The sequence below is a fragment of the Chinchilla lanigera genome, unplaced genomic scaffold, assembly GCF_000276665.1.
Source record: "Chinchilla lanigera isolate Chin_1 unplaced genomic scaffold, ChiLan1.0 scaffold00110, whole genome shotgun sequence".
Classification (NCBI taxonomy): domain Eukaryota; kingdom Metazoa; phylum Chordata; class Mammalia; order Rodentia; family Chinchillidae; genus Chinchilla; species Chinchilla lanigera.
This window is the reverse complement of record NW_004955511.1, coordinates 528,865-549,876: the sequence shown is the minus strand read 5'-3', so window position 1 is coordinate 549,876 and position 21,012 is coordinate 528,865. Positions and strand designations below refer to the sequence as shown.

The following is a 21,012-nucleotide window of genomic DNA, read 5'->3' as shown; positions in this document are numbered from 1 at the left end:
GGAGTGCTGAGTGCCTGGACAGAAGGACTAGCAATAGAAAGTTGCTATGTAGACCTGTGACATGTGGAAATGCTGTGGGAAGGGCTTGAATTTTAGTGCTTTGTGAAGAAAGTCACACAAAAAATATGTAAGAACTTGAGCACAGCTCTAAAATAAAATTCAAAGGAAATTAATCAAACAGATGGGAGTAGACAGGCCAAATAATATGTATTTTTATATAGTGAACTATGTGGTTTGTAACATGGGAATCCAGGCAGGAGCATATTTTGAAGAGTGCTTTTGTTTGTTTTTTGTTTTGGTTTGTTTTTTTCTTCTGTTGTCTTTTTGAGACAGGGTCTCTCTATGCAGTTCAGGTGGGATTTGAACTCACTTTGAAGCCCAGGCTGGTCTCAAACTCACAACAAATGCCTGGCCAAAAGGACATAATGATGTAGTAATAACAGTGGCAATTGAAACAATCATAAGGGTGATTATTTAACACAGGCAAGATTATTGTATTTACATAGAAGAGGACAGAAGATTCAGAGAGGTTTGACAACTCATCAGATTCGCATATCAAGGTGGATAAAACATGATTTGCACTCAGGTTGAGAGATCCCAATTAAAATCTCTACAAAGGGTCATAATTATTTTGAAAAAAATAACATAACTTACTAACAAAGTGTATCTAGATTCCCAAATCAATACCAATATGTAGGACCAAGCTTGTCTGATTATACAATATAAGACTGACAAAGCTGAAGGACATGTCATGTAGAAAGTCAAGGGCAATATTGAAAACAGAAGAGAGGGTTTAAACAGCGCTGCAAACGCAATAGAAATAAATGTAAAATGCTAACCTCTAAGAAAACTCAGATTGCATTTTGTAAGAAATCGAATATATGTGTCCTGAAGTCACTTCTTACCAGTAACAGAGAAACAGGGTTTAGGGATATCAGTCCACTAAACATGATCTAACTGTCACATTTGATTACAGCTGTGTTTCTATGCTGAATATTCTTGGGTCTGAATGTCACGTTCCAGTTCAAATGGGTCAGAGCACACAAAAGATATTATGAGTAGAAGGCAGTTCAAAAGAGTTAGTGAGCTGTATAGAGGTGTGGGCTTCATTTTGAGGAGCCTATAAGAAATCTAGGAAAATTTAAACTGTAAAAGATGTTGGCAATAAAATATTATATAAAAATATGTGCTAAATTATCATTTGTAGCAATGGACATCTTCCTATGTAATGTGAATGGGCAGAATCAGGACAATATAGAACTCTGAGGAGGTGCTCTATGCGAAAGAAAACATGAAGAGAAAATATTGATGAACTCAGAAATGTCAAAACACACACATCTCTGTGCCTTTCATGTCTGCTCAGGTTGGCCTGCTTCTGCCTCACAGACTGTCACTGCTTGGCCTGTGCTATTTAAATTCTATAGAAAACAGAATAGCTTATGAAACTCAAGTTCTATGTCGAATATTTTGGTTCTAATAGTGATTTATATTTTGACATTCCTAATCTTCAAGAATGTGTCCAATAAGGTAGCTCATGTCCCTGCATTTAAAGAGAAGCCCATTGTTACCAATGGGAACAATAAGAGATTCCAAGGATGTGGCACACGGTAAGCGTATACCCATGACCGTGGTGCGCTCTGAGAAGATTCCAAGAGTTTCTTTCTTCATTTCAGACCAGGTTAAAAATTGTTGTAGTTTTCAATGTGTAAACATAAGCCTTGTAAACATTTACTTGTTTCCAAACTCACATTTAAAGTTGATTACTTCTTCCTATGTCTGTGATTATATCTTATAGCATACCATACAAACTGGGACCCTACACATTCAGGGAGTTCATTTGTTATGGTATAATTTCATTGAATAGTTTTGTGTTACTGCACATTTTGTGATTCATAATTGCTTAAAAATCCAATATTTTTCATATATATATATATAAACAGATATATATATATACACACACATATATATAATATCTCAAGCGAGATAAATAATGCTTAAAATTTAAGAAAGTAGTAAGCTTAAGTACTTAAGCAATTTAATGACATTTTAGAGACTTTCATCATGCTACTATAGCAAGAACAGCAGTGAGATTATCAATACTATTTGACCAGACAGCTGGTAGCTTGAGATGTTCAAATGGAGAGTTCTATAAAGCACTGAATATTTCTGGAAAACACAACACTAAAATATTTTCACATCATTGACAATGACTGCTCAGCACTGCTTTAACTGAGGAAATATACTTCTGCTATTCTCTGGGTATAAAAAATACTCACCAAGAAGTACAACTCATACTTGCAGGTCGTGTACAGCCTCCTGTGTTGCTCCATCCTATTCTCATGTTCTAAGAGGTGCTTCCTGTCTTCGTTCTTTCCTTCTACTTCCCCAAGCATTGACTAAAATTTGAGTGTTTATGTCAATGTATAATTACTGAGCTTTGAACAAGGGTCAAACACTTGTGCACCTTCAAACACATATATATGTGTGATTTTCAGAAGAAATGTATGATATAACCACTGTTTTTTGTTTCATAGATGAGGTAAATGAATCACTAATTGATTCATTTAATGGACAAAAGAATATTCCATGTTCCAGCATTTCAGAGGTGGACAATGCCTCCAATCATGCAGAGAAAAGCCAAAATGGAAAGCGTGAATGTGTTTCTGTTTTCTCACACCTGAACGTTTTGTCCTTGGGAGCTGCCTTGCATTCCCTGGTCCCCTCTGCTGCACTAGGCTGCTGAAGATGAAATCACTGGCATGTTGCAACAGGAGCCGCGTGTGGAACAAGGGAAATCAGAGTGCCAGCATCACTTCTCTCCTGCTAGGCTTCTCGGAATACCCGAACCTGCAGGGGCCCCTCTTCCTCGGTTTCCTGGGCATGCACAACTTTCTTTGTTGAGAAACCTCTGGATGGTTGTGATCATCAGGACTAACCCCCAAACTCCATGTTCCCAAGTACTTTTTCCTCAGACAATCCTTTCCTGATTTTTGTTATCATGAAGCAGTAACTTTTGTAGCGGTTAAATGAAATTTTATAATCTCCTGTTTCCCATTAGGTCCTGTTACGTCCAAGCAGAGTTACCGGCACATGGACTGTCTCAGCTTGACAAACTGCCCGTGTCCTCCTTCTGGCCACCCACAAGTTCCATGCCAAAGTCCAACTCTCTACACCAAATGCGTGAAAGCGGGAAACTGTCCTTTGGCCTCCATTCAGCCATTTTGGATTTATTTATCAGTTGTGCCAACGTACAGCTAAAAGTAGAGTTTCCCATTGGTCTCTCCTGTCTCTTAAATACTGTAACAGTTCCTCTGTATTGTAGCAGACCGGAAACGGAAATAAAAGACACAAACGTTAATATAATCAATCCAGTGTAAAATCCAAAATGAGTCTGGTGGCAGCAGGCTTTACCGCAGGTTTGGAGATCTCCTCTGTCCATGGCAAGCACAATGGTGTCTCATGACCTGTTGAAACACATGCATACCCTGGCTCCCATGTTATTAACTGCACTGGGCCGTCCTATGTTCCTGTTTGAATGTCCCTTCACAGGATTTCAGCCCTAGATATGCTTGCTGATTTGTCTTTTTCCAACAAAGTTCTGATGCACCACCTTTACATTTTGCAAACAGATTTTTAAAAGTTTAAGTACCAAAGTTTAATGATGTTTGTGAGGGGCAACTGTACACCTCCTTATTGTTTATTCAATTGATTTTTAAGTGATAGATGTGCTCTTTCTCTTAGTGAATGTGGCTTTGGCCATAATTGTTTTTTTGTGTTGCGGGCCAAGTCTGGTCTAACTGCCTGTAATATTTACAAGCAACTTAACTGTCTAAAATATTTCTCACTCTGAAGAGCTCTTTCTTACTGCAGTTAGGGGAGACTGGGATGGAAAGTCCAGGACTCACTGCTGGCACATGCTCAGGGAGCTCAATAGTATACCAAATATGTCTGGTAGAATCAATGAGAGGTATATAAACCAGACTAAGTAAATAAAAATGAAATGGACAAAATGATTAAAATATTCACCCATGAAAAACCAAAAAAGATCAAAGTCTTGAAAATATCTGCAAGTTTATGTGAGCATAAATAGGCTTTTATATTTTCTTTGAACTACTGAATTAGAAGATATCTATTAGAACAGAAAAATTTGTATAATGTCAGCATTAGCAGGAACATCATAAAATAATTTAGAACTGACTGTGATGATTACTCTCTTGGCTTCTATCACTAACTTTATAGACAGAACACTGGATGTGCAGACAGATTTAATCTGAGGAATGAAAAAGTAGAAATATTGCTAATAAGGACCGAATACAAAGCATGGGGAAATTATTAGTGATTCCTTGCTTTCAAAGTGTGATAAGAGCCGGGGGTGTGTCTCAGTGGAAGAGCCCTTTCCCTGCATGCACAAGGCCCTGGGTTTGATTAAAAAATTAAAAATAAAGTGTGTCATGTGGTTTTGATCTTGGTTGAGAGATTTAGAAAGATCACGCAGGTTATCTCAGGCAAAGTGTGTTCTAACCACTCTAAATTTCTTTCTCCAAGCTGGGTTGTAGAACCTAAGACTGCTCTGTGACTGTCTGTAACCCCTGCACTACACAGTTGCTACGTCTCACAAGCTCTGTGCTCTCCTGGTGGCTGGAATTATCTATGGGTACCATATGCTTCTTTGGCTAGGGAACCCTTTGGTTATACCCCCCTTAGAAAGTCTACAGCGTGGTAAAGGTCAGCAACTAGAACTCATTCTAACTTACTTTTTAAAAGGTGGTAAACAGAATATATTTAGGTATCTATGAAGTACTATTGGTAGTAAAAATTATTGATTCTGAATGTCTCCTTAATAAGTGTTTAGTAATACATTATATTATTATGTTGAAAAGGAATCATACCATGTAGTCTTTAAAAAGTTTGGTCACTTTTCTAAGTATATATAAGTACATTTTATCTTTTCTTGTATCTCCAAAATAGGATTTTACTGAAACATTTTTCAAGAAATGCCCAAAAGGTAAAATTTGACATATTTACATAAAACAGTAATGTGTATCTATGTTATAAGTGAGTATATGAATGCATTACCTTTTCTTGAGAGTAAAATAATGGAGCTGGCAGTGGTTACCACATCTTGTAAAAATGATGAGTTGAAGAGCAGCGTGTTGGATACTTTTAAAAAATATACTATCTTTTGAATCACAGTATTCAAATGTATTATCTAAAGAAGGACCATTGTGCTTCTTAACCATACATTATATTAAAAATGTATTTGTGTTTGAAAAAATTGATATCATTTTCCATTTCATAATCAATAATGTGTCTGAAATTTTATGGCCACCAAGTGTCTGTCTTTATATATGTCTTTCTCACTTTGTGTGGAGATTGAGACATATATCAGTATAGATTGAGATATATATCAGTACAGGCTGAGATATATATCAGTATATATACACGCAGGTATATAACTAGATAGATAGCTACATACATAGGTATGGATACAGAAGAAAACACAAAATATAGATAGCACATATATTAGTGTCTATTTAGATATTTAATCTTTGATGAAGATTATACAGATTATATATATATATATATATATCCAATACCTTTACATCTTAAGTACCACTTTATATCATACATATAAAAATGAACTATGTTATCAAGATTTCTCTTGATATGTTGAAATGTTAAAATATTATCAAGATTTCTCTTCATTCATCATATTTCTCTTGAAATGTTACCAAGATTTCTCTTCATTCTTTTATTACATAATTTCAACAAATTATTATTGCCTGCTTTGAACCATAATGTGGTATACTATTTAACACCAACAACTATTGTACTTATTCTGGTAATGTTAAATTTTCATACTCTTGGTTTCATGAAATCAGCCTATTTGGGGATTTTTCACACAAACAACCCCTCCGGACTGCGATCTTTAACAGAGTGAGTAAAAATATACACAGAAGGAGAGATAACCTCATTAGCAAATGGGGCTGACCAAACCGGTTATATACACGCAAAAGATTGAATATAGACCCATGTCTCTCTCCAAACTAAAATCAAAATCAATCAAAGATATAGATATTAAAAGAGAAACATGTAACACTTAATTTCTAATGATACCTGTAATCTAAAATTTAATATAACAAATATTATCAAGAACAAAACTTGGGATGCAAAAGAGAGAAACAATAAACATTCATGCATGAATTTTTTAAGGATTCACAGCAACATGGCTCTGAAAAGATGTCAAATTTCTGGAATCATATTTTGTGACAGAACAATTGGGTGGTGATTAATTTGCTCACAGCCTCCTTTACCTCTTTGTTCCTGAGACTGTAGATGAGCGGGTTCAGCATGGGGATGACCACTGTGTAGAACACGGAGGCGACCTTGATCAGAAGCCATGAGCTCTTGGTGGTGGGAACACAATACAGAGAAATGATGGTGCCGTGGAAAATGGTAATGGCGGTCAGGTGGGAGGCACACGTGGACAAGGCTTTGTAGAGACCCCCGCTAGAAGACATTTTCGTGACAGTGATAAAAATGAAGATATAAGAAGTAAGAACAATTATTAGGCTACTTAGTTCATTGAATGTAGCAAAGATGAAGAGGACCTGCTGGCTTAGGTAGGGGTCGGAGCAGGACACTGCAACAATGGCAGCATGCTCACACACAAAGTTGTTGATGAACTTAATCCCACAAAAGGATAACATCAACAAAAAGTATATGAATGTTAAGGAGCAGACTACAGCCCAAGCATATGAGGCAGCTACCAACGAGGAACACAACCTTGGGGACATCACAACTGTGCAGAGGAGAGGCTGGCACACTGCCACGAATCGGTCATAGGCCATCGCGGCCAGCACGAATGTTTCTGCCACCACGAATATGCAGGCTAAGAAGAACTGTGTGACACAGGCTGTGAAGGAGATGGTTCTGTCTTCCACAATCAGGTTTTCTAAGAGCTTTGGGGTAACCACGCTGGAGTAGCAGAAGTCAACAAAGGACAAGTGACTGAGGAAGAAGTACATGGGGGTGTGGAGCTTGGGGTTGACCCTGATGATCAGGATCATGCCTAGGTTCCCCAGCACGGTGATGGTGTAAATGGCCAAGAACACCAGGAACAGGGGCACCTGGAGGTCAGGGTACTCAGAGAAGCCCAGGAGGATGAAGGTGACTCCAGCTGTCTGATTTGCTTGTGTCCTGTGGAAAAAAAAGAGGGAAGCTCATACAAAGAAGTAAGAACCAATATTTGTAACACAAAAGAGAAAAAACATTGAAAATCTTAGATCTCCATTGAAGAAACTGGAAGAAAACTCTAGTTTCCCTCTTTTAATATTATTTCAAGAGTTAATGTTAATTTCTGTAACATGAATAGAGTGAAAGAGATGTTTTAGTGAGTGGAATAATAACAAAGTCAAGAAAAGAATACACAGAATGTAGCATGATGTATTTGAAAATATAAGACTCAGTATCATTATATTAAACTGGATTCATAGAAGGCCACTGAAATTAATGAAAATTTTTTTGCTTGATAAAATACATAGAATGATTTCTTTTGTTTTAATAGAAAATAATTACCATAAAGTAGAGTTTCAAAACAGGTTAGTATGAGAGTTACAATTACTACATTGGGTATTGTTGTCTTCATAGTAGTTATTCAGACTATAAGATATGGGCATAATATTTTGTCTATACAATATTTGCATAAACCTTTCTTTTCAATGACCTAAGAGAAACTAGCTGCATTACTATCTTAGCTAATCTGTGTCTAAATATTTTTTGCCTTTTTCCTTTCTTTCTTTTCCCCTTCACCACAGTTTGTCTTTTCTTTTGAATAGTTTCTTCTCAATTCATAATATCTATTGTACATTTTGGATCTTATTTACTTATCGTTTGTCACACTAGTGAGACAATACGGTGTTTACACATGCGGGCCTGACTTATTTCACTTGTGATTATGATCTCCAGTTGTATCTATTTACCTACAAAAGTCTCCACTTTATACTTCTTTGTGATGGACCTTCTTTATGGTACTCCATTATAAAAAAGCAACATCTTTTTTTAACCATTCCTCAGTTTATGGGCATTCGGGTTGTTTTTAAGATTTAGCTCTGACATGTTCTTGCTGTAAACTGGATGCACATATATCTCTGTGGTATGATGCTTATAATTCTTCAGGACAGATTCCCAAAAGTGGACTAACTGAGTCAATGTGGACCTCTAATTCTATTTTTTTGAGGAATCTCCATGCTGATTTTCACAGTGCTTGTACCAGTCTACACCCTGAACAACAGTGGAGAGGGTTCCTGCAGCCCCACCAGCATTTGTTATTGGTTGATTTCTTCATGATGACCATTCTTTCTACGGTGAGATGGAAACTGAGTGTTGCTGTAATTTGCATTTCTCAAATGACCAATGATGTTGAACATGTTTTTCATGTATGTATTTGCTATATGTTTTTCTTCGCCTGAGAATTGTGTACTCATCTCAGATGTCCATTTTTAGATTGAGTCTTTGAATTTGGGGGAGGCTGATTTTTTTCAATCCTTCATATGTTCTAGATAAAGTTATTTGTCTGAGGAACAACTGGCTATAAATGTTTCTTGCTCAGTGGGTTGTCTTTTCACTCTGTTAGTGATTTCTTTTGTTATGAAAAGCTTTTTTAATAAAGTGTGATCCCACTTGTTGATTCTTTGTAATAGTTCCCTTGCAAGTCAGAGAATTTTTCATGAAGTCTCTTTAGTGTTTCTATTTTAATATTTAGATCTTTGATCCACTTTGACTTTAGTTTTGTGCATGACAATAGACATGCATCTGGTTTTATTCTTCAGCATGTGGGAAGCCAGTTTTTCCAGCACCATTTATTAAAGAGTCTATCTTTCTTCCAGTGAACATGTTTGGCCCTTTGTCAAAAATAAGGTGGTTGAGTGTGTTTCAGGTTGCATCTGCATCTTCCCTTCTGTTCCACTAAACTTCACTCCTGTTTTTTTGTTTCTTTGTTTTGTTTTGTTTTGTTTTTTGGTCAACACCATGCTGATGTTTTCACAGTAGCTTTGTAGTTACTTTGAAGTCTGGGATTATGATGCCCCTTGACTTTCCTTTGTTCCCCAGCATTGTTTCTGCTATTTGTCTCTTCTAATTCCAAATGCATTTTAGGAATGCTTTCTCCAGGCCTGTGAGGTATGCTAGCTGCATTTTGATTGGGATTGCATTAAATCTACATACCAGATTTCGGAGTATGGCCATTTCCACTATGTTGGTTCTTCCTATCCATAAGCAATGGATATCTTTCTATTTTCTCATAGCTTCTTTGATCTCCTTTTGTGGGTACTGTAATTTTCACTGTAGAGATCTTTTAGATCTCCTTTGTAGAAATCCTTTGTTAGATTGATTCCTAGGTATTTCATTTTTTTGATGCTATTGTGAAATATTTGCTTTCCCTAATTCCTCTCTCTGTGAGTGTGTTGCTTGTGTGAAGGAATGGTATTGATTTTTGAGTACTGACTTTGTATCCCAATACACTGGTGAATTTGGATATTAAATCTGCAAAAATTTTGGTGGAGTTTTTCAGATCTTCTATGTAGAGTATCGTGTCATTGGTAAATAAGGATAATTTGACTTCTTCTTTTGCCTATCTTTATTCCTTTTACTTTTTTGACTTGTCTAACTGCTCTGGCTAATGTTTCCAGAACTGTATTGAATAGGAGTGGTGAGAGTGGACATCCTTGTCCTTCCTGATTTTAGAGTGAAAGCTTTCATCTGTTGGTTTATCATAGATGGTTTTTATCAGATTGAGATAAAGGCCATCTTCCAAATTTCCGTATTTTCTTCTCATGCATGAGTGCACAAATTTTTCAAGTGCTTTCTCTGATCTACTGACGTGATTGAATGATTCTTTTCCTTTGATTCTGTTAATATGGTATATCACATTTATTGATTTGCTTAGGTTGAACCATCCCTGCATCCTTGGGATAAATCCTACTTGGTCATAATATATAAAGTTCTTGATGACTTGCTGCATTCTTTTTTTTTTTTTTTTTTTTTTTTCTCTGGTACTGGGAACCGAACTCACGACCTTGTGCTTGCCAGGCAGGCGCTTTGCTGCTGAGCTAAATCCCCAGCCTGCATTCTTGTTTGAAAAAAAAAATCAACGGACATGAAGAGCCAAGTAAGCACTAATGCAATTTTATTATTGGGGAGGATGTGGATACCCCACTCTCACAAATAGGCAGATCAACAAGTCAAAAAGTCAAGGGGCTGGGGATTTAGCTCAGCAGCAAAAGCGCCTGCCTGGCAAGCGCAAGGTCGTGAGTTTGGATCCCAGTACCGGACAAAAAAACAAAAAAACAAACAAACAAACAAAATACAAAAAATTGTGGTACTTTTATATAATGGAATATTACTCAGCTGTAAAGAAAGATAAACTCGAGGCTTTTTTCGGCAAATGGTCACAACTAGAGACCATACTCAGCGAAATAAATCAAACATACATGTGCAAGCACCGCATTGTTTCTCTAGTGTAAAGCCTGAAAGAGTTAATTTAATCTAGGAGATATGATAGGCATTGAGAATTGATAGGAAAGCACTCATAGGTAAAGGATAACTGGGATATGGGAAAAGAGAAGGGAAAGAAGGAGAAAGTTTGTATATATGTTTATGCAGGATAGTTAACACAGGTGTTCTACTGTCCTGTATTTCCTTGCTGAAAGAAACTGTCAGTGAGGCATTGGTTGATTAGCTTTGTATGTCTATATGTATTTCCATGAGAAACTACATTGAAGATATCAATATGTGATACAATAAGCATTGTTAATTCCCTACCACTCTGTTTGTAACTCTGTAATGTCTGTACTGATCCTATGCTATTTTGTAAAATGTTGTTGGTCTGTTAATATTTTCCTCCTTTTATTTCTAAAATTAAAAAAAACAAGTCGAAAAGTCAACAAAGAAATATTAGAATTAAACCAAGCCTGTGAATAAATGGACTTAATAGATGTCTAAAGAGTGTTCCATCCCAAAACATCAGAATACACATTTTTCTCAGCTCAGATGGGGCATTCTCCAAAATAGATCATATATTAGCTGACAAATCATGTTTAAGTGTATGTAGAGAAATTAAAATCACCCCATGCATACTATCTGACCATACCACAATGAAACTGGAAATCAACAACAAAGGAAATCACAAAACCTACACTAACACGTGGAAGATAAATAACATACTTGGGAGCAACCAATAAGTCACCAAGAAAGTTAACGATGAAGGTAAATAGTAAATACAATTAAATGATAATACTAATACAACATACTGGAACTTATGGGACACAATGAAAGCAGTCTTATGAGGGAAATTTATAGTGATGAACTCACACATCAGGAAAACAGAATGAATTCAAATGAACAACCTAGTGTTGAACCTCAAACTTCTATAAAAAGAAGAACAAATCACACCCAAGCTCATTAGAGGGAGTAAATTAATGAGCTACGAACAGAAATTAATACCGTAGAGACCAAGAAGTCAATACTCAGAATAAGTGAATCAAGAGTTGGTTCTTTAAAGAATAATTTCTATAGTTTCATTTTGGTTCATTTTTTAATCTGTGATAACTAACTTAGAACATTGAAAAGTTGTAAAATGTTATCATCCTTAGCAAATGATGACTGCAACATTTAATTGGTTATTTTGTTTTTCTTTTTCATGTACTTCTATTTCCTAGTATCTTAATATTCAACACAGTCTCTAGTGGTGATTTAGCATATATGGGGCAATTTTACTCAGATTTACCATTTTTTTACTAGAGCAATGTGATACCACTAGTGGGATATTATCCTGGAAATATTTATAACAGAAAATGATGGTTTGGTTCTGCAGTGATAAAATATTTCAAGTAATCATTGATGAAAAGCTCTTTACTTTTCAAAGTGACAAATTCTAGAAGGTCAAAGTTTCAAAGATAAAACAACTATCAAAGATAATAACGATAAAAATAATAGACACTATAAATATCAGAACCCATAGCAAAATGTGTTCTATTTATAATGTTGAATCAAGTTTAAAACTTTGGAAAGTGAAAGAGTTAGAATAGAGCATCACATCAAAGAGATATCATAACATTTCTTGGCTATTCCCTGATTACATTAAATATTTCCTAAAAGGAAAATGAAAATAGTAGTGATATAATATTCAAATTACCATAATGGAGGTAGAAATGTTGCTAATGAATTCAAGTGTTGAAATAAATACTAAGACATATGGTAGACAAAGAGCTCCATACTTAGAATGAGTGTTGCCATTTTGAGAAGTTTATGTAGCTCAGAAAATTAAGCCTAGCAGAGACATATATCTACTCAGGAGACTGTCTGGAAATCTTTCTTCCTGGCATGACAATAATACTGCAAGACTTTATTTTGCATTCCTACTCTAAGACCATAGCTACCTTCTCCCATTCTCCTATAAGTTCTCCCATTTCATTATGTCCTCTGCTAGTTCCCTAACCTCATGCTTGTAGGAAATGTATCTTCCAATAGGACCAATTCCTCAGCATTTCCTCTACATTCATTACTTACGAAGTGTGATTACTACTATGCAAAACTGTGCTAGTATTCCTCAGTCACACCCTGTCAATTTAACATATTTCTTGAAGCATTATAAGATAATTTTCCATAGTTGTTTTGTCTTGAAAGTAGGGATATCAGAGATTCCAAATGATATTTATTAACGAATGCATAAAATCTGTGTTGATCAGCCTGGCTCTCCCAGAGAGTCCCAGACTTAGATATCCGAAGTTCGTCTGCCCTGACATATTTTTCTGCAGTCATGTTGTGGTCACCAAGCCATTACACAAATTATTGCTACTTTCCCACCATATTTTCATTTCCTGTGCATTATTTTACCATCTGTAATTACAAACATTACTCATTATTTTTCTCCTCTGCATATTCACAAATAATAAAGTATATATCTCATAATAATTATTTTTTTTTTTCAGACAGGGTCTTGCTATATTGTTCAGGCTTCCCCTGTACTGAATATATAGCCCAGGCTGGCCTCAAATTTGCTGCAATCCTACTGCCTCAGCCTCATGAGTGCTGGGATTACAGGCATGCACCAGCATGTCCAGCTTCTCATAATTACTATTAACTGTGTTATACAACTTATAAATATGTCAGTTATTATCACTTTACTACTAAAAGATAATAGACAGGTTTCTGTTAACTATTCTATATTGCTAAAGTGCTGATTTCATTTTCAGAAAGTGGAGGAATATGCTTTTTTTGTGGTCCCTGGAATCTAACTCAGGATCTTGCACTTACCGGACAGGAAAAGTACCGTTGAATTACATCCCCATCAAAAGTGGAGGAATCTCAGTGCAAAAAATGGGATGGAATCAAGAGATAAGATCATAACTCTCTGGTAGTAAAAACAAATAGATTTTTGTCAACTAAGCTTCATTCATATGCTTGGCTCCCATGAACATCACTAGCACTCAAAATTTTTCTTCAAAATTTAAATAAAAGGAAAGCTTGTTAAACTCACCTAAAGACAGAAGCATTCAAATGATGCATTTACTGAAGAATTTCTTTGCTAAATTGGAAGAACTCAACAAATGCTCTGGCTTAATATTTAATAGATAGAAAAGGAACTGTCTACCAGCACCCAAGGTATATTTCATTGACTACTTTGCATGTTATAGTTTTTCCAACCTACTAAGAAAACTCAGAAATGAAAGACATAAGACTACACCTAAAACCTAACTCCTGGCACCAGTTTACATTATAAATAATGACAACAACAGTTAAGGACTTGGAAGCTCAACACTATGTATGGCATTGCCTTGGAGGATACAATTGGAGCAATTAAGTGTAAGGCAGTCCCATGTGACATCTTGGGTGTATGTAATCTTTCTAAAGCCTTGGAGAATCTGTATGATCAGCTTTACTCAATCTTAACAATTATTGCATCTTCGTCTCTCAAAGATACAAAACACAGAAATAAATAAGGAAAAATAATGCATTCAAATAGTCCAGGGATTGATACCTAACTTTGTGTTCATTTTGGTTTTTTGACTCTTGTTATGAAGGTGCATTTATGTTACTACACGTGAAAATGTATTCCTGCGTAGATAACAACTTTCCTTACATTTTCCTTTGTGAATCTGGGATATGTTGTGCAGTTTTCTTTCTCATTCAAGTATTGATTTTCTTTTGAGAAATCAATTTGTGTTTGCCTTTCAAATACAGCTAAGTGATGTTTAGATGTCTATATTTTTTTACTGCATGGAGAAAAATACAATTCTATGTTTATATTTAAATTCTTACAAAAATGTCAATTTAGGAAACAAATATTATGCTTATTAAATTTGGTAACTATCTCATCATACCTGGAAAAATGCACATAAGAATATCGCTGTCATCATGAAATGGTGTTGCAGATTAAAAGACATTTCCAAATATTGTGTTCAACAGCTATGCAGCCAAATAATCTTCTACAAGGATCAGAAGAATATGAAGAAAACAATCTCTTCAAACAACAGTGTTGCAAAATTAGATATACACATTCCTAAAACTATTGGTTGAACACATACACACACACGAACACATAAAAACACATAAACACACACACACGCACACACGCATAGGAGCATAGTCTTATTAAAACAGTAAACTTTAGTTATCTTTTGACCCTCTGAGCTCTTTGCTTTGGAACTTTTGAACTCTGCAAAAGACAAACATGTTTTCTGAACTAGTTCACTTTTGCCTCAGCAAAGTGGCTTACACTGGCCAATACAATGCTAACCATGACATAGAAGTACACTTAAGCTAACTTTTCATTTTGTACAACTTCTATTTCTGATCTCTTTATCAGAAGAAAATACTTTTTCTGACTTACTGATTCAAGGAAGACTTAGATACAGAAAGCAAAGGTAGAAAAACACTTTTAACTACAGAGGGGAGATGAGTTCACCAATCAGAGGTGACCCAATAATTTTAGTCAAAATGCTCAGATGGCTTATCAGTGGGGCTGCATAACCAATCAGTGAAAAATAAAACTATATTTTCTAATATTATGAACTTGTAAAATTCACATCATTTTTGTGCATCAGTATATAACATAACAGAATCCAGCATTGGCATAAATGATAAATTTAAATTTAGAACTGTCTGTGTTTTTTATTTTAAAGAGAAAAAAACAATAAAATAACAACAAAGACAAAAACAAAACAAAAGAAAATCAATAAAAATTATACCAAAGTATAAAAAAGTGATACCGGATTTCAAAACAAGATGATAAGATTTAACAATGATTGTTATATCACACATTATCATGTTCAACAAAGCTATTAAGATTACCAGGTTTAAGAATGTGAGATTTTAAAAAAAGAAAAAATAAGAATGTGGGATTGATTTAATAAATAAAAAGAATAAAATGCTATTGCAAAGAACTTTAGAAACTATACAGAGCTTCACTAAATAAGATGGCAGAAATTTAGTTATGCTTGTTAAATTGCATTCCATTGTTTTCAAATTTATAATACATTGAATGTAGTGATTAATTTCAATTTATGTCAAAATGTTATTGAATAAAAGAATATAATACCTTTCATGAACTTGAGATATGCTTTAAGTACTTAGATTAAACTACAGCTCCCTATGCAAGAGAAAATAAACATTTGTGTTATATTTTCTATCTGATATTTGACCAGCTATCAGGTTACTGTATTGTTTTTGATATATGTCCACTGTGATGAGGTATAAGAATGGATTATAAATAGAGCTAAATAAAAGACCAAATACAGGACACAGGAAGGAAGATCTCTAGCAAATGAAAAGAGGACTAACAGACGGAGCAAGGAGAAAGACAGAGTAGGTAAAAAAATGAAAAAAATAATAAGATGGTTACATACATATACCAACTCTCCATGATGCATATTATCATGAGGTACTGTAAATTTGTAGTAATAAAAGTTTTTTTAACAATCAAAAATGTTCCCACAGGAAGAAAAGGGAAAGAAAGAAAGAAAGAAAGAAAGAAAGAAAGAAAGAAAGAAAGAAAGAAAGAAGAAAGGAAGAAGGAAGGAAAAGAAAGAAAAGAAAAGAAAAGAAAAGAAAAGAAAAGAAAGAAAGAAAGAAAGAAAAGAAAAGAAAAGAAGGAAGGAAGGAAGAAAGGAAGAAGGAAGGAAAAGAAAGAAAAGAAAAGAAAAGAAAAGAAAAGAAAGAAAGAAAGAAAGAAAGAAAAAGAAAGAAAGAAAGAAACAAAAAGAAAGAAAGAAAGAAAGAAAGAAAGAAAGAAAGAAAGAAAGAAAAGAAGGAAGGAAGGAAGAAAGGAAGAAGGAAGGAAAAGAAAGAAAAGAAAAGAAAGAAAGAGAAAGAAAGAAAGAAAGAAAAAGGAAGAAAGAAAGAAAGAAAGAAAGAAAGAAAGAAAGAAAGAAAGAAAGAAAAAGAAAGAAAGAAAGAAAGAAAGAAAGAAAGAAAGAAAGAAAGAAAGAAAGAAAAAGAAATGAAGGAAGGAAGGAAGGAAGAAAGGAAGGAAGGAAGGAAGGAAGGAAGGAAGGAAGAAAGAAAGAAAGAAAGAAAGAAAGAAAGAAAGAAAGAAAGAAAGAAAGAAAGAAAGAAAAGAAAAGATACACAAAGAAAGAACAAGGGAAAGAATGAAGACAGACAAGCACAAACCTGAGAATCACTGGTACACTACTGTCCATAAACTTGGGATTGAATTTGGGTTTCACTGCTTCTTTTGGCGGAGGCATTTACCTAGGGCCATCTTTCTTTTGGGACCCCAGTGAATGAAGCGCATTGCTTTAGTCACCAGATCTCCACAGGCATCCCTGGCCTGGGACAGTGTGTGCTCCCTGCTTGGTATCCCTGTTTGAGGCAGCCTTCAGGAACACGGGCTATGTGGCCGTGTATCCTGCGGAGTGACACAAGGAGATTCCCGTGATCCTGTTATCTTACTAAACTGTCATGAAGAAGGTGGAGAGAAGAATATCAAAGAAGGAAATGACCTTCTTACCACACCAACTAGGGTGTGACAGCCCTATTCTCTCAGTAGTGGGAGTCCCATTCATCCTTTGCTTACTGCAGCATTTACCCGGATTCTCCACTACACACTTGGATGTGAAATTTAAAAGGCAGTTATTATAAACTATCCCTCACTTCTTTGTTTTTTTCTCAGTTTTCAAATGGTTGAAGGCCAGTTTTCCATTTGGTGGTATAAGGTTTATTATTTCAGTACTTCAAGTGTAAAAGCAATTAATGGGATAAACAGGTGACATAATTGTTTTTACTGCCTCAGGAGGAAAAGCATCCATCACAATGATATGAGGGACTATGTTATGACTAACTACATATTTCTCTGCCCTCTGAGGAAATTGCAAGAATTCCCTGATGTCTATATCTCCATAGACCAGGAGATGTATACTAATACCCAGAATTTGGCAGAGTAAGACTGTAGATTCAGCTTTCAGAGCTTTCTGCATAAGCCTTAAGATTTTGTCAGTCCAGGAAATAAAATGCCACTCTGGGGGCACGCACATTGAATTCACTTCTGCTTTGATTGCAAATCTTATGCACATTGCTATCATAAATAAGGTTGTAGATAGGGAAGTAAAAGCAGTCAGGATGTAGATTGCTATGAACCATAAGGCCTGATGGTTGTTAACCTAAGAAGACTTCTCAATCAAGGAATCAAGAGCTTCCGGTTCCAGGTCAGTTCATTTATCTTTCAAAATCTTTCATCTCAGCTGGGAAACATTGCATTCAGTTTATCTAGAATAATCTCAAGATGAAATAGTTCTCTTTTATGCTCAGGAATAACTTGATCTGTAGTCATACAAACAGGAGAGTTTCTCAATATTAATTTTCTGTGTTACACCAAGAAGGGGCAACGGAAAGAAGTCAGAGCAAATTTAAGGAGGTTCTGGGGAATTCTGAGCCCTTTTAGACCTGCTTTCATTTGAGTACAGGTCTCATTCTACCTCATTTGTGTTTATAAAATTCTTTGTAAATTGGTAAACCTTATCCTGATTTTTTAAGAGTAACTTGCATTATTGACCTAATAACTGTTCCAAGGAGACAGAAGATCGATGTTAGATATTCCTGGTGAGTTAGAATGTTTATTAAAATAGAGTGAAGAATAATGAGTGTTTTAAATATTCCACCAGCATATGTACTATTGGAAAGCAGGTGCTCCCATTGGCTGTGCTCTCCCTGAATTTGTTTGTGGTTTTTGCATTGTCATGACCTCACAGGGCTGAGTCCATAGGCTGGTACTTGTGCAAGGTAAAGATGCAGATCCAAAAAATCAGGGATGCACTTCCCCTACAGCCTCAAGTCTATATCTTTTTTCACTCTTCTTTTTTTTTTTTTTTTATTTTTTTTTTTATTTTTTTTTCACTCTTCTTTTACATCCTGACTGCTTTTACTTCCCTATCTACTTTGACACTATATCATCATAAATGAGAGACTATTTCTTATTGGTTATGCAAAAGTAATTGAAAAATCATAACAAATTAATAACAGTTGAGAGAAATGTTAATGAAAGACCTATAGAAAATATCCCAGGAGACAGTGTGGGAATCAATACAGACACAAATGCACTTACGTGAGTATCTCAGATGAAATTCTGCAACAATTGCTAAAGTGTTAGATAGAAGATAGACTAGATACACTTTCATCCTTTTCTTAAACTCTCAAATTCTATGATCATTTAATTCTTCATCATACCGAGAAAATGTGAAAAACGCAAAAGTGTAAATACTGATATTTATATTTCACCAATTGAAATGTCAAGTCACTTTTATGATGCTGATGTAATTCTTTGGAAACTAACAGGTCCTCTGTGTTTCTCTTCTGTTCTTTTTCTTCCATTTTTACTAATTACTTTCTAACTTAAAAATATATATCAGTCCTATGTTAATTATTCTAACATGATCTGACTTTTAAGAGAATGATCAATATCTATTGTTACAATGATATTCTGACAGTTTAGTAAGCATCAAAATAAGCTTGAGTCTTGATGAATCACAGACTGTGGGTCTAATTCTAGAATTTTTGATTCACACTGAAAACAGGACCTGGAGAACTTGCAGTACTGACAAATTCCAGAGAAGCCACTGCTGGAGGAAGGGGAGACACGTAGAGGAGGAGCAGCTCTATATTACTCTGTAAACAAACATATGCCAGTGTTTCCTGTTGTTTCTTTAAGTTCCATCTGCTTTCCAAGTAAAACTATTTTTCTAATCCAACAGGGATCACAATGTCACCTGTAAGAAATCAAAGCAGCATGCCGACTTTTATTCTCCTGGGATTTTCAGAATATCCACAACTTCAGGGTCCATTTTTTCTGATTTTCTTCTCCATTTACACAGTTACTGTGGTGGGAAATTTGGGCATGATTATAATCATTAAGATCAATCCCAAATTCCACACCATCATGTATTTTTTCCTTCACCACTTGTCCTTTGTAGATTTCTGTTTTTCTAGTGTAGTAACACCCAAACTGTTGGAGAACTTGGTTGTGGAGGAGAGAACCATTTCTTTCACTGGTTGTATGACGGAGTTTTCTTCTGCGTGCATTTTTGGAGTAGCACAAACCTTTCTGATAACCGCCATGGCTTATGACTGTTTTGTGGCCATTTGTAAGCCACTGCTGTACGCCGCTACAGTGTCTCAGAAGCTGTGTACCCTTCTGGTGGCCGGCTCCTATCTGTGGGGCTCACTGTGCTCGCTGATGCTGACATGTTTTCTTCTTTCACTATCTTAGCGTGAATCTAGCATCCTAAACAACTTCATGTGTGACCACTCAGCAATCGTTGCCGCCTCCTGCTCAGACCCTGATATCAGCCAGATGCTGTGCTTCATCACTGCTGCACTCAACGAGGCTGGCAGCCTGGTGACCATGCTCATGTCCTACACACTCATTTTCATCACTATTATGAGGATGGCTTCAGCGAGAGGGCGCTGGAAAACCTTCTCCACCTGCGCCTCCCACCTGACGGCCATCACCATCTTCCACGGGACTATCCTGCTCCTCTACTGTGCTCCTGATGCTACAGCGTCCTGGCTCACAGTTAAAGTGGGCTCAGTGCTCTACACGGTGGTGATTCCCATGCTGAACCCATTGATCTACAGTCTGAGGAACCGGGATGTCAAAGACACCTTCAGAAAATTTCTTTTCTCTCAAAATCTCTTCGGCATGTGACCCAATATCTTAGATTTACTATGTAATATCTAAAAAGAAAGATTTACTGTGGTGCATACATCTCAAAGACCTGTCACAGTGCAACTCATGATTCAAACAATTGGATCCATAGACATGTCATTAGCATATGTATCAGACCACATTTATGCTAATTGAGTGATGCATATTAATTGAGAAATACAGCTTTAAAACACATGTGACAAAAAATTTTTATGACCTTCAATTTTGAACAGTTTTTTGTCATATCTGTAGATTATTTTAAATACTTTCTAATGTGTTCTTTGCTAACACTGTGGTCAGGATTCCCATACTTTTGAGATGATTTTAAAAAGTGCTTCTTCTTACTGCATCTGTACGGTAACTGGTCCTTCAGTGCTCTTTTGTGGAATGCTAAACTTTACTATTAATCATGAGGTCTGTAGCCTACCATCTAGGAAAACACTTTGGTTTACCATGCACTAATACATGTCATATTTTATCTCAAATACTTGAGTACACAAAGAAGTGGAGCATCAGAGTAATAGAGTCCCAAAATGGTATCACATATGACTTCTCACGTAAATTCTAACAAACTGTGCAGTATACTTCACTTGGGAAGGGATTATTTTTAAGTGCCAATACAAAAGTCTGTCTATCCATATTGATAAAGGTCTTAACTTTTCCCGTGCAATATGTGCAATTTTAACTTTGATTAAATGAAGTGTATTATAGATATAGCCATGGATATCAAAAGTATAGATGTCTATCCTAAAATATAAGGAGAATCTTTCCAAGTGTTGTATATGCACTTATTTACTAACTCTTAAAATACA

At 35.6% G+C, this 21,012-nt stretch overlaps 1 protein-coding gene and 1 pseudogene across 1 annotated transcript; one reads left to right on the top strand and one right to left on the bottom strand.

The window, feature by feature from the left end:
* Window positions 1-4,790: 4,790 nt before the first annotated feature.
* On the bottom strand, window positions 4,791-16,748 carry LOC102003167 (olfactory receptor 5D13-like). The gene is made up of 3 exons (XM_005408198.2): window positions 16,672-16,748; window positions 6,277-7,200; window positions 4,791-4,833 (listed from the first exon to the last, which is right to left on the bottom strand). The coding sequence occupies exons 1-3, from the start codon at window positions 16,746-16,748 to the stop codon at window positions 4,791-4,793; spliced, it is 1,044 nt and encodes a 347-aa protein (XP_005408255.2).
* A 2,507-nt stretch (window positions 16,749-19,255) lies between these two features.
* On the top strand, window positions 19,256-20,200 carry LOC102030555 (annotated as a pseudogene).
* Window positions 20,201-21,012: the final 812 nt, after the last annotated feature.